This window comes from Syngnathus scovelli, chromosome 7 (assembly GCF_024217435.2).
Source record: "Syngnathus scovelli strain Florida chromosome 7, RoL_Ssco_1.2, whole genome shotgun sequence".
NCBI lineage: Eukaryota > Metazoa > Chordata > Actinopteri > Syngnathiformes > Syngnathidae > Syngnathus > Syngnathus scovelli.
In genome coordinates, this window is record NC_090853.1 from 8556594 (window position 1) to 8570856 (window position 14263).

A 14263-nucleotide genomic window follows, 5' to 3' on the forward strand; every position below is an offset into this window, starting at 1 on the left:
ATAGTTATTTGAAATATAATTTATATATCGTTGTAAGGGCCTGTGGAATATTTTGAATTGCAAGCACCGTCAGCCGCGCGCACCCATTGTTGACAAAGAACATCAATGGATTTAATGAATTGGAGTGACACCGATGGTTTTATAAACATGTTATTTATGTAATAGTTCTCTTTAATAACTCTATATGTTACGTCAGGCCCATTCTCAGCTCTTCATTTGTGTTTGTCACGTTAGCATACCTATCGTTTAGCCTGTTGTTGCTATCGTATCGAACGATCGATGGATTTAATGAATTGGAGTGACACAGATGGTTTTATAAACACGTTATTTATGTAATAGTTGTCTTTAATAACTCTATATGTTCGGTCAGGCTCGTTCTCAGCTCTTTGTTTGTTTGTCACGTTAGCATACCTATCATTTAGCCTGTTGTTGCTCGTTCATGACTGTTCTTGGTGTGGGATTTTGTCGAATACTTGCCCCCCAAAATGCGACCTATACTCTGGAGCGACTTATATATGTTTTTTTTCACTTTTTGGGGCATTTTATGGCTGGTGCGCCTTATACTCCGGAGCGACTTATAGTCCGAAAATTACGGTAATTAAAAAAAGAACAAAATTTAAAAACATAAACAAAGTAAACTAAAGTCAAAAACTAGCTGTAAATCTCAAACGCTTCTAACCTTGATGTGTTGTGGAGTCACCGAATAATAACCATAAATGGGCGAACAACCTTCAATTCTTCCTGAAAAAAATCTTCAGCTATCATGAAACAAGTCCAGCAAAACCCACAATGACATTCACCATCACACCAATTTATTGTACGAAACAATCAATCCATTTTTTGCACAAAGAAAGTATCAATTGGTGGTGGAAGAGTGACTGCAACTTTAATGTACGTATGTATTCATATTTGTAAATACAACACCGTGTACACTTTGTGACCACAACATGAGGTACACTTGCAAGGAATGAATAAAACAATAATGAACATTTTGCTCAATTTGTAGCCTTGCTAAACACAGCAATAGTTATCGTTACAAAACTTTTGAATTATTTGAAATGTTTTTGACTTACCATTAGACGTGATACCTCAGAAAGTGTCCAGCAAGCACAATGTCTTCAGCCTGACACTGTCAAAAATTACAATTTTTTCAAAGCATAAATTAAAGCACTCAAATTCAACATGTACAGTTTTCACCACAAAAGTATTTACACTTAACAGCCGACGGGCAGTAAACTGGACACCAACAAATTAAACGCATCATTTAATGTTATGACTATTGTTATATTTTGCCATCTTTTTATTTTTTAATTGCTTATAGCAACATTTTGTACACTCAATTACAATCATTTACACATTATGGTACACGCAACACTGGTGCAATTAGACTCCAGGGAGTCACACACACACACACACACGCACGCACAGAATAATTAATTCGCTAATTACTAACACTAACAGCATGTACAAGAGGGGAAAGGAGCTACAGATTGTTGCCTCTTATTCTTCTGACCCCTTTCTTCAAATTCATGTGAAACACATCGCAAGCAGCTCACTCAAAACCTCCTTCAACACTATAAAAATACCAACACACACACACACACACATTCCGTCTCACTTGCTTGCGCTCCATCTCGCGCACACACAGAAATGACATCAACTAGAAAACACACTTTGCACAGCAGTGTAAATACTATACATAAGACTTAAGGCAAAAAAACGAAACAAGTTGAGACCTGTTCCAAGGCCCCAAAAGATGATGAAATTTTGTTTTCTATTTACAATATTTGCTTCTAGAAAAATAGTTTGCAGAGTGGTCACACGCACACGTTCACAGGCAGATTCGATTGGATTGACTAACTCCTCACGTGTGTGAATAGGAACGACAACAATAAGGGGGACAATATTGGGAAATTTCAATACAATGGTGTTTAAATTTCTTAGAAATACATATATGTTCTTACATTGCAGATTTTCAATTCTCACGGGTGGTTCTGGAACACACCTCCTGTGATAAACGAGGGATCACTGTCTTTCTCCCAAAATTGTAGTCAAATTTGTGCGACAACAGAAAGACGTTTTTTTTCCAAGTAAGCTTGTCTCTGCATACATGCAACAATCCAACTCAATTATACTTCAAATTGGATATATTTTTGCATTTTTTCTCATGTTAAAATGAGCAGTAAATGGTGTTCCACTTAAGTCCTGTAGATAAAGAAGGGGACATTGCTGCCGTCTTTGGACAAGGAATGCTAATGCTAAAAACTCTTTCTGAAGCAAGACAGCCTTAATTGTGTCAGATTGTGCCAACTGAAATTAACATTAGCTCTCATAACTGTGCTTGCTGCAACACTTTTTGCCTTATTACGCTTTTCATCGTGTTAAGATGAACAATCGCTCATATGCAGTCTTTGCTATTCCTGTAACTGATGATTTGAAATGAAAATGGAGGTTATCCTCATTATGGTCGTGAGTGAGCTGGAGCATATCCCAGCCGACATTAAATGAAAGACAAGGCACTCCCTGAACTGGATGCCATTGACAAGCAAATAGACAACCTCAAATAGACAAGCAAGCATTCCCTTTCACACCTAATGACAATTTAGAGCAGGGGTGTCCAGACTTTTTCATTTGAGGGCCATGTAGAAAAATGAAATGATGTAAAGGCCACACATACTGAAATCAATTAAGCAAGCAATTATATTATTTATATTTCCTAATTACACTATTTGAAAAACAATGCTACATACCAGCTTTCAGTTCAAGGTGATAAGGCAAATGGTTTAGGATTTTCAAGATTTTAGGGTGGCCACAGCCCCGTTTCCCGCTAGAATAGAGCCACTCCTGCAATGAACAGCAACCAAATCCCATCTCTTCATTTAGAACAAAAACAAGTGTAAACTGTAGTAAGTTCATTATTTTTAAAACAGTTACTTGAAGATCATTCGTGTTTATGAATTGGACATTGACAAAGAACAGTGAGTGGAAGACATAAATGTGCTTCTAAAATTGAATTATCTTCATTCACCTCATTATTAATGTTATTATTTTAGTCTGAAATATTTTTTTGTAAATGTGCATATCTAGAAAATATGTACAATATATAAACTATTTATTCATAATAGTGGCACCTATTTATTCAATACCCTCCCTTTTTACTCTGCCCACTTTTAACCTTTAAAAAAAAAAAAACGCCTTGCGGGCCATGTCATGTGATGTTTTTTTAATATACTGTATGCTGAGAGCCACTGAAAAATGGATGATTGACCGCAAATAGACCCCATGACGTAGTTTGGACACCCCTGATTTTGAGTCTTCAGTCAGCCTAATATGCATGTTTTTAAAATCAGGAACGACCGAATAAAAAAGAAACCATAGCAAAAGAGAAAAATAGCAAAAACACAAGAAAAATGAAGACAGAAAAATACTACTGCTTTAACAACAACAACAAAAAATCTAAAATAGTTCCTTCATTGTCCAGAACAGATAATGCCGATAAAATAAATACCTTAATCTTAAAAATATAAACAAAAATAAGCTCCCTCTAAAATAATAAAAAATAACATCAAACCATGTTCTGTTGTGCTTGTCCAATTCAGAGCCTTCAATGATGCTCTCACATGCTTGTTTTAGGAATCTGGGAGGAAGCCGGAGTACCCGGAGAAAAGATGCACAAGCACAGGGAAAATACTTCCACACAAGAAGGGGCAAGCCAAGAGAAACCTTTAACATGGGCACTGTGCTGCCTTGAAATGAACAAATTGAAACACAACCTGGGGTACTGTATAATCGATTCAGAATGACTGCATCAGACTTTGGTAGTGCAACCTTTAGAGGCAGAGCCAAGTACAATGTTCAGCAGACGTGTGGGACAAAAAAGTGCTTTGGTGTCCATTGGTCCAAACGGGGATGTTTTCCAAGTTTGCGCTTCACCGATGCCAAATGCTTGGCGAGTTGAGGCAATAAGACAAAAGTGAGGCCTCATCCGCCAAAAAAGGGAGGGGAGGAGCCGGCACCAAGCTGCAAATATGAGCGAGAGTTAATGAAGTCTGTCACATCGGCGGCAAAGTTGTGATTAATGTGCGTGGCCGCGTCAGCGCTATTTGCTCCCGCAGGCTCTCGCCACCATGCCGCCATCGCCCGTGATTGCGTCGCCGTCGTCCCCTGATCTGGAAACAAGTGGATCAGCTCTTACATAATCATGAGTGCATTTACATTCCGCCGGCTTCTTATGCCAAGTGCCGCTGCTAATAATAGCATTTCTTGCTCAGGTTCCTATAAGACTTTTTTCCCTTTTACTTAGTCAGCCGCATAACACAAACTGATGGGTAAATTCCGAAACTCCCTTGCAGAGGCAAAACCCTTTTGGAGATTTGTTATTGAAACGAATGATGCAACATTTAACTAAGAATTTAGAGGAAAATGACCCCTTTGAAACCAAAACACTCGCAGGGGGGTCTTGAAAGAGACAAGAACTGGCCAATCGCTATTTTTCTTTTCCTGGCGAGTACTGACATTTTACTACCATGCACAATCCACACACAATGTCAGTTTAAGATCTAACCTGAGCCTCGACTCTCCCGCCATCCTCCATCCAATCCATCCGTCTTCTGGCCCAGCGTCAAGGAGTGGTGTCCCCGCGATGCATGACGCCCCGCCCCCACACGCCTTGCCCACCTCCTCCTCCGTGGTCCTTGTCTGACTCCGGCTGGCTCTGGGCTCGCTCGGGCTTGGGGTTGGGCGCGCAGGGGGGGTCGGGCTGCTGGACAGACATGGTCCTGCGTAGGTGGGTGCGCTTACACAGGAAGTCCGGTTTGGCGGTGAGGCCAAATGAGCCTTTCCTGAGGACCATGCGAACCGAGGGCGACTTCTTGGGTCGAGCTCGGTGGCCAAATTGCAGGGTGGAAAGGTGCGCTGCGTAGCCCTCACTCAGGAACTTCACCGAGCCCACAAAGAAGAAATAGAAAACAAAAATTAATAATCAGCACCATTGTATTCAACAATGGATCAACAGTACAACCTGGCACTGGTTTTGGTATTTCTTTGAAGGTCTTCCTACTATGTGGATCTGAGGGGGCCCAAGACCAAGCATGTTGTAAACGCTGATGTCTTTCATGGATCCGTAGGCAGAGTTGATCTTGATGTGACACTAACGACAGAGGAAAAGAAGCAATGAGACGTGCGGCTTTGCCATGCAGAACGAAGAGTTGAAGCTTCAGTTCAGTCTTGGGTCTCGTCTCAGTATATAGTGTACCTCATGTATGAGGTTCCTGAGGAAGATGGTCTTCTGTCGCAAGGGGTCGTGAACGAGGCCCTCGGAGAAGAAGATCATGCCGTGAGGAAAGTTATGCTGCGATAGCCAGGACACCACGCGCTGCTTTTGCATGTCGGGACGACCCGTGATGTAAATGATCAAGTAGCCCAAGTCCTGCCAGTGCCTGTACACATACAAGTCTCAGAAAAATCCTGGTGTCCCTAATCAAGTGTCCGGTGAGCGGAAGAAGAAACGGACCTGACGACGTCCACTGCTCCGGGGCGGACCTTGGGGTCGCTGCCCATGATGGACACGCTGGCCGCAAAGGAGCCGTCAATGCTGAACACTACACACTCCATGCCGCGGGGCAACACTGTCAAGTAGGCTTCGGCAGATGTTTGATCGCCCCTTGAGAAAGAAGAAAAACGATGACAGTGACTTTTCTCACATACGCAACTATTGTACTGGAAAATTGTCTTTTGAACTGATAGTAAATTAGGATGATGATCTGGAATGTTACACCATTAATAATAAAAATAGCTAATTAAATTTAAAAGGAAAAAAAATGCAGTGGTGGTCACGCACAAAAATTAATAATAAAAATAGGTAATTCGATTTAAAAAGAAAAAACGCAATGGTGGGCATGCACATAATTACACTCATCTAATTAACTGCCAATGAAATGCATTTTTTTTAAAAACACGATAGTATTTTCAAAACACACAGATGAATATTCAAAACGCATTTGACAAAAAACAAAAAGGTAATGGGGAAAAAATATAAATAAAAAAAATTCAAATACATTCAAAAATAAATCAAATACCGAAAAAAAAATGCTCAGGGAATGCCAATACCACAGAAAAAAGCAAACCTAACAAAAAAAAAACTAAACAGCTCCCCATCACCTCACAAAATGTCCAAAGATAAATTTATAAAATGAGGATAAATGCGCTGATAATGAGATTTTTACAATGCAAGACAACAGAAATGAATCAGTCTACACAAAAAAATATGTTTAAACTCTTATTTGGGCATCAAAACTTTATGTGTAGTCGTAAGTAATAGGCTAAATTGGATTGTTACAATATTAAAAAAGTATATTCTCCAACAACAGTTGGTGTGCGATAGCTTCATTAAACTAACCACACTTACTTGACCACCATCTTAATGGGATAGACTCCGAGGCTGAGCTTCTTGTCGTTGGGTATGGTGTATGTCACCCGGCCGTTGCTGTTGGTAACCTCCGTGTCAAAGTGCACCCAGCGCCCCGACTGGGGCTGCGTCATCAGAAGAATGTCCACCTATGGGACAAAAGTGTGCATACTCTTGTGAGCGAGTAGCGTGTTGGGGGGGCTGCGTTATTACCTTTTCTCCAGTTAGCGTCACCATGTCCAGGGGGCCGTACATAAAGCGGCCCACCAGTGTCTGAGGTCCGTCCTCGGTGGCGATGACATCGTTCACCCGGTGGTTGGCGGTCACGTTCTAACAACAACATAACGTTTGGATGTTAATTAATAATGTTATGGCAAGTTTGCTTCCAAAAAGTCAAACTTGCATCAATTTTACATTGCCCATCTTTCCATTAAAAGTGGGTCAAATTTAGTGACAATTGGACACAATCTCTAGGAGCAGTTTTCCTTTGAAGGGCTGCTGGAAGTGACCTAGAAATTGCCTCTTTGTACCAAAATAGAAGACTTTCTGAGTTTTTTTTTAACATCCATTCATGATAGACATGCAAACCAAATTTCATCTTGCTAGCTAGGGGAAACTGGCATTCGGAGCCAAAGAAATCATGATTGCGTTACCAATAATTTCATCATGTTTTATGGCGAGCCATTTTACTTCGTGCTCCTCTGAGAAGCAGTGACGAACATTCAAATTGCAAAGAATTTTGTGTCGCCTGTCTGTCTAAAATTTGGTAACAATCTGACAGAATCTTTGGGAGGCATTTGCCCTGGAAAACTGACCCTACACTAGCTGCCTCAAACCAAAATGTGTCTTTTTGAACTCTGGAGATTTTTTTTATTGGATAACCGATAGCCATTATCCCAGATTTCACATTCCTAAACACTAACGGCCCATAAAATTGCGAGTTACTGGGTCGCAATTCATCGCCAACGTTAATAATAATTGATTTAAAGGGTGTGACACGGAACCAGAAAGTCCAACATTCCCAACTGTTCTCTTTCATTAGGTCCGCTCGACTCGAATAGTGTCGACAAGTAGTATGACATGGCAGCCGGCGTCTGCTGCTCTTGTGAGAGGGAAAAGAGGGCGATTCTGACCCTGATTCCTGACCCAACAAGCAACCGTGTATTTTCTGAGAGGCGTAGAAAAATGACTCCTCATGACACAGGCATCTGTGTTAGACAAAGATTTTATTCCTGCTCATGCTGATGTCTCCTCGTTACCTTACGTTTGCGTGCCTCTGTCTGTGCCAGTGTCCTTCCTCATGTCTCTCTCTCTCTCTCTCTACGAAAATATACCTCATTAACAAGAGGCCAAAGTGGTTCAACCCTCGTGTTCAAACAAGTCTAAAAGGTTTTTACTATCTATTGGTATGATTTCCTATAAAAAATGGGACGCACCCCAGCACTGTTACTATGGTTTTCTGCTGACAATTCTATTTATAGAAGAGTGAAGAGGACAATGCGAGGCTAAATGAAATCCCGTCTTTTGAAAGCGGCAGCTAGAACAGAGGTTCAGGGGGTGAAGGGCATCACTATCTTGATTATGTTCGGCGCGGAGATTCAGAGGTGGCGTGAACGTCTCCAACCTTGAGCACGTCAAGGCCAAATTATTTTAAGACTTGCAGTCAGCAGAGCTATGACAAAGCCATCAATGCTTCGGTCTGTATAAAGTCTATTCAGCATGTAAACACACAAAAGTAGGACAGCGTTTGTGCAACATAAACACAATGGCAGTGTTGCGTACCCTCAGCTTGACGTGCGTCCTCCGTCGCAGCCACTTTTCTCGAGGGCTGGAGGGCGAGAAGGGAGCCGAGTCCAGATTGTCCGCTTCCTGCGTCTTCACAAAGTCACACCGCATAAGCTGTGAACCAATAATCAGAGATGACACGATGCAAACAGTGACAAATCCGTCAGGTCAGTGTTTTGAAACAGGGATTCCCAAACTTGGGGTGCATATCGTTACCCTGTGTTTGTAGTGTTTTTTTTTTTTTTTTTGTATTTGTATAACTTTATTTTCGCGCCTTTGGCACCCTGGGTGTTTAATCATTTTCAAATTAGTTCCCTTGTTACACTTTCTGTTCACACATCTTTTCGCTTGCTCCCCTTTTTCATCCCCTTGTTCTTTTTTGTCGCCCCAGTTGTTACGACGCTTGCGAGCTTGTGTTACGCTATTTATCCACTTGTTCTGCTGTCTGTTCCCTTTTGGTACCCTATTTATTCTTTAAATTAACTTTTTCTTCAGCTGTGGTATCCTCTATTTGTTCTATTTTGTTTTGATATTTATCCCTTTTCTAACGCATGTTCATGGGTGGTGCGTCATGGCACGTGGCTTAAAACGCGAAAGGCCTTTTCTTGTACGTGTTTTAAACAAGTCATTCCCATACTAGGGATGTGCAAGATTAAACACAATAGCATTCTAGTACAGTTTAACCCCCCCAACTTTTCTTGGTGGGGTAGCCTCCAGCGGAGTCGGGGTCTGCCATCGCTGTTGGATGTTAAAGTGGGTTAAAAGAAAAGGGTATGCGAAGGTTATGTTAGGTGCACCCCTGGGTTCAAAATTAAACCAACCCAAAACAAAAAATTTTGGGGGAAAACAACTCAAAACACACCTTGTTTTATTTTTTGCAAAATAATCCCAAATTGGAACAAATCGACCCAACGTCCTGGGTTGGAGCTCAATGGAGCTCGCCCATCTCTTCGGCAAATATCCACCCCGTATTGAATCACTCACTACAAATGTAATGAGGTCAGGTGGTTGGAAAGTTGACTGTTTTTTAGTTGGAGAAACCTTGAAGCTTGATGTTTCATTTGAAAGTGAAAGCGACAATTTCAATATACTTGATGAAAATTGCGGCTCCCCACTTGAAGCACAGGCTGTGCGTTTTAAGACTGGCTTGAAACTTGATGCTTTCTTTGAGGCAAGAGAGATAGCGGGGAAAAAATAAAAAAAGACATGATTCTGCTTGATTTCCTCAAATTAGCTTGTCTGCCGCACGGTCCTCGAGTCGTGCGTCAAGCCTTTTGATGCGAGTCGCATTAGAATTCAGCTGAATTAGTGCACTAATAGTGTAGATAGAATCTTCGTGTAGCGGTCTGACTCCTTATTCTGGTCTCGGTTTGCACAAAAACATACGTAGTATAGACTCTGTCACTGTCAATAACGTTTTTTTTTTTGCCTATTCATCAGAGAATGGTCTTTAAAGACAGGAACGTATTGCTCTTGTACGTCTTCTTTTCAAGTGCATTCTTTATTTACATCTGTGCCTTTTTTTTCGGTGTCCCTTTTGTCAACCAAGAATTTATCCTTGCATCACTATTCGTTCCCTTTGTCAACCCTTCTCTGTCCCTCGGAGTTCCTCTATGGCCTCAGTGCCAAACTCAAGGCTCAGAACCGACCTTATCCTACTGAGGGTCAAATAATTGCAGGTGTTTTTGAAGGCAGTGAATGTTGAATTCTTATTTGTCGTGGGTTCGTTCAAGGTTGCAAATGTCCGCCAAGCGGTTGGCGTTGACGTTCGGCAAACGTTCGGCAGACGTACGGCAGACGTTCGGCAGACGTTAAGATGTTCGTGGCTCAGTGGACATGTCTTGTTTGTTCCCTTGTGTTGTACTTCCCTTTTTTTTTTTCCAATATGTGCCTTCCTTAGTCTGTTTCCGTGTTTGCTCCCTTGCGTCCCCTTTTTGATCCAGTGTGTTTTCCCCATTGTGTCATGCTCTTTGTTCCCTTGTATTCCAAATGTCCTATTTTGTAATGCCCATGTGTATTTGTCCCTCAACTCTCTATTTGTTTACTTGTGATTGTTCCTTTGTTGCACTTATTTTTCATCAGCACGGACCATCCATCCATTTTCCATGCCGCTTGTCCCCACGGGGGTTGGAGGCATGCTGGAGCCTATCCCAGCAGTCATCGGGCGGTAGCCGGGGGACGCCCTGAAGTGGTTGCCAGCCAATCGCAGGGCACACAGAAACGAACAAACATCCGCACTAGCACTCACACCCAGGGGTAATTTGGAGTGCTCATTTGGCCTACCAAGCATGTTTTGGGGATCTGGGAGGAAACCGGAGTGCCCAGAGAAAACCCACTTGGGCACAGGGAGAACATGCAAACTCCACACAGGTAGGGCTTGAGGTGGAATCGAACCCACAACCTCCTAACTGTGAGGCAGACATGTTAACCAGTTTTCCACTGTGCCGCCATCAGCGCATATATTATCTAAACCTGTTCATCTTTGTTAAAACCTGTAAACACAGCAAGCTTTTTGCACATTATGTTCGTTACTTGCCCCAAGGAAAGCAAATAAAAGCACATAATTGATTTCAGGCACGTCGGCTGTGATCGATAGGCGGCATTCAACTTGTAAGCTTTTGGCGGCTTTCATCCTGTTAATGTTGTCGATTAGCCTTCACACTTGATAGATGTGAAAAGTCCTCACAGATGAATGATTGCATTTCAGGAGGTAAGTTTTATAAATTCATGAAAATGGCTGGCACACAAGGCACCACGGCGGAGCGCTGGTTAGCACGTCTGCCTCACAGGTTTCGATTCCGGCTTCGGCCTTCCTGTGTGGAGTTTGCATGTTCTCCCTGTGCCTGCATGGGTTTTCCACCCACACTCCAAAAACATGCATGGTAGGCCAATTGACCACTCCAAATTGCCCTTTAGGTGTGATTGTGAGGGTGAATGGTTGTTTGCTCTACAGTTCAGGGTGTACCCTGCTTAGTTTACAAGTTTGAATCCTTAGCTAATCCGTTCAGACGGTTAATGGCCTACCTGTCGAAGGACAAAGGCGGCGACGTCAGTGGACTCCCAGTAGGAAGCGTGGAACAGGTGCGGCAGCGCCACGGTGGGGAAGGCGGTCAACACATCAGGGCAGTAGAGGGAATAGTCCAGCCTCTTGGAGCCCCACCAGCTACTAGAAACTTCAAAAACCAAAGTGAACGTGAATGAGCGGACAAGAAAACAAGCTGATCGATCGAGCACCACCCACCACCCCACTCACTGTCGGCGATGGCATCGCCCAGTTGACGGCCAACGGAGCCGATGGACATTTGGCTCTCCATGCTGGTCACGCTGGCCCGCCGTCCTCCTTCCTCAGAGGATGACTGAGGGACTGTGGGGGTCTGCTCATCCTCTAGAAACACGTCGGGATGGCCCTGGATACTCTCGCCTTCACACAAAACAAAAGAAAGGAATTTGTCACACACTGACCTTTACTTCAAACACCACGTTGGAACCTCAACCTTTGCTTCATATAATGTTATCTGAAACTCTAACCCTGTCTTCAAAGCCCAATTCAAAGCAATAATCTCCACTCCAAAATCAAACCTAACCTAACCCTTATTAGAAACCCTAACTTAAAGCCATAATTTGAAACTCTCTTGTTTTGAAGCTGTGATTGAATCCCTAACCCTCACTTGTAAGCCTAAGTTAAAACCCTAACCCAGTTTCACAAAACACCTTGCCCTGGCCTCTAAGAACATCGTTGGAGCCTAACACCAACCCTTGTGTGAAACCTTAAATGAGGCTTGAAGCCATAATTTGAAACCCTAACCTTATGGCCTCAACTCCTAATTCAAAACCCTAACCCTACTGCTCTCCTTGGTCTTGTTTGGAATAAACTAGGAAGACACCTGTGGCTTACACACAAATACTGACTTAACGACCGTGGTGGAGCACAATAACAAGCTGGAAACAACACAAGTTGGCAGCTGGAGCTTCTCTAAATAAAGTAGCAGATGCTCCTTGTTGCGACCTCGAGAATACATGTGATCTCGGGTCTCAGGTGTGATTAATAAATTCTCTCAGTCCAGGCCCCTTTCAAAGTGGATTTGTTCCAGTAATGAAGATGGGAAGAGTGTAAAGCGGATTACCACCTCACTCATATTCTTTGAGTTGTGTTTGTTTGTTTTTTTCTTTACTCTCGTATGTGACTACGAATGCATCATGCCACCGTTAGCTAATGAGGACACCCGTCAAGAGAAGAGCGTTACTCTTCTTCCTGAGCGACATTTCTTATAAGGCGCCTCACTTCCCAAGCACAAGCAAAAAAGACGAGAGATGGGAAAAAAAAACGAGGGGGAGATAATGAGGTCGCCGATTCATTTTTTATTGACGGTTGACGCAGAGGCTGGCGCACCGGTTGTGAAAAAAGGAAGAACGAAACTGAGTTTTCACTTGCTGAGTTGAATGCGCCCCATCCTCCAAAGAGTTAAATAAATATAATAATAAATATAATAATAAATAATAGCCTACATATACATATATATACATATATATATAAATAATTGTATATCAAGAGTCATTTACATCGTTACTTTGGTCTTTGGAAAAAAGTATGAACATGAAAATGAACATACAATATATCTGATTAACAAACAAATAAATAAAATAAATGTTAAACTTTAAGAAAAATCCAAGTAGGAGTCATTTAAACTATAACAATAAATAAAATATGAATACAAACACAACATACATAGTTAAAATAAGAGTAAAACGAATCTCAGCTCTCTGTCGCATCCATTAGAAAGTGAGTCCATGGTATGTGTGTATATTTTATAATCTTTACAATAAAGCCTCATTAGATATGTGATCAATATTAATCATATGATGCAATCCCCATGCTCTTCTTTCCTTTTTTTAAATCCTTATTGGCGGACCACTGGAATCAAGAAGAGAAGCTACTCACTCGATTTCTTTATTACATTCATCCATCTTCATCAAAGCTCAAGTGAGAATGGATGAGAATGTCAAAGCAGGTTGGAGCCCTCGCGTGATTGGCTCCTCCGAGCTGTTGCGACAGCTCATTTGCATATTGCACATTCATCTGCTTTGACAGCCGGTCCAAAAGGGTCAAACCGCCTCCAGTGTAAAACCTTTCAAACCAGGCAACCTTCAATCGGTTAATCGTTGCCTGCCTACCTTAGCTCGAATCACAGCAATGTGATGGAAGTTCCAGTTGCCTTCTTTCATTTTTGGTGGGCATGTGCGGTTGCTACATCATGATATTGCCTTCAATTCTGCTTGTACATCATTGTCACACATTTTCTCTAAAACTCAACCTAAACGAATAAAAACGAATCTGGGGCCCTTCTTGATATTGCATGGGGATCAGATGGGCTACAAGCATTACTATTGCTTGCTGCAAAATACTAGATGAGGGGAAGTAATTGCATTGAAACTATCATACTACAGTGGAACCTCAGTCTTCATGATTAATCCGTTCCAAAAAATCCGACTAAAACCAAATCACACGAAATAAATCCAAAGCAATTTTCATGTAGGAAATAATGTAAATCAGTTAAAGACTTCTATTTGAAAATATAAATGTATTTTTGCCAGCTTTTATTGAACATCAAATTAACTCATGGCCACACGGATACAAAGTCAAAGCGCCATAGTATTTCTGAATAAATCATTTTCTCTGCATGTTTCTAAATTCAGCTGCAGGCGTGTGTGCGAGTGTGCTGAAGAAGACGACGAATAGGACACACTGAAGTTTGTGGGCGTGGAAGACCTTCAAACTACTTTGAGCTGTGCTGTAAAATTAATCCTCTAATTCATTTTCCACTTGAATGTGCTCATCACTTATTAAACTGTAATTAAACTTTAGTGACGAGCTGTTGATGCTTTGCGGGGTTTTCATCCTTATGACCATGTAGGTGGGGAGGAGAACCCACCCTCATTTAGGGTCTTGAGTTCTGTCTGTCAGAATTTTCAATTTAAAGCTAGGTGCAAATAAGCAACTGTAGTCAGACTTGGCCATTAAAACCATGCTTGGGTCCCTTTGGGACTTACTTTTTCCCCAAACCTGGCGCACTT

At 41.9% G+C, this 14263-nt stretch overlaps 1 protein-coding gene across 3 annotated transcripts in view; it reads right to left on the minus strand.

The window, feature by feature from the left end:
• Nucleotides 1-790: 790 nt before the first annotated feature.
• Nucleotides 791-14263, minus strand: part of LOC125972082 (membrane-associated phosphatidylinositol transfer protein 3) — a 46856-nt gene continuing 33383 nt past the window's right edge. For 2 of the 3 annotated variants that reach the window (XM_049725373.2, XM_068651346.1), the window contains exons 11-20: nt 11445-11612; nt 11216-11364; nt 8189-8305; nt 6620-6736; nt 6407-6555; nt 5513-5662; nt 5255-5438; nt 5021-5149; nt 4565-4936; nt 791-4169 (exon numbers count right to left, since the gene is read on the minus strand). In XM_049725373.2, coding sequence (XP_049581330.1) covers nt 4622-4936; nt 5021-5149; nt 5255-5438; nt 5513-5662; nt 6407-6555; nt 6620-6736; nt 8189-8305; nt 11216-11364; nt 11445-11612 — 1478 coding nt within the window. In that variant the 3' untranslated portion in view covers nt 791-4169; nt 4565-4621. The other variant, XM_049725372.2, reaches the window with a different exon arrangement.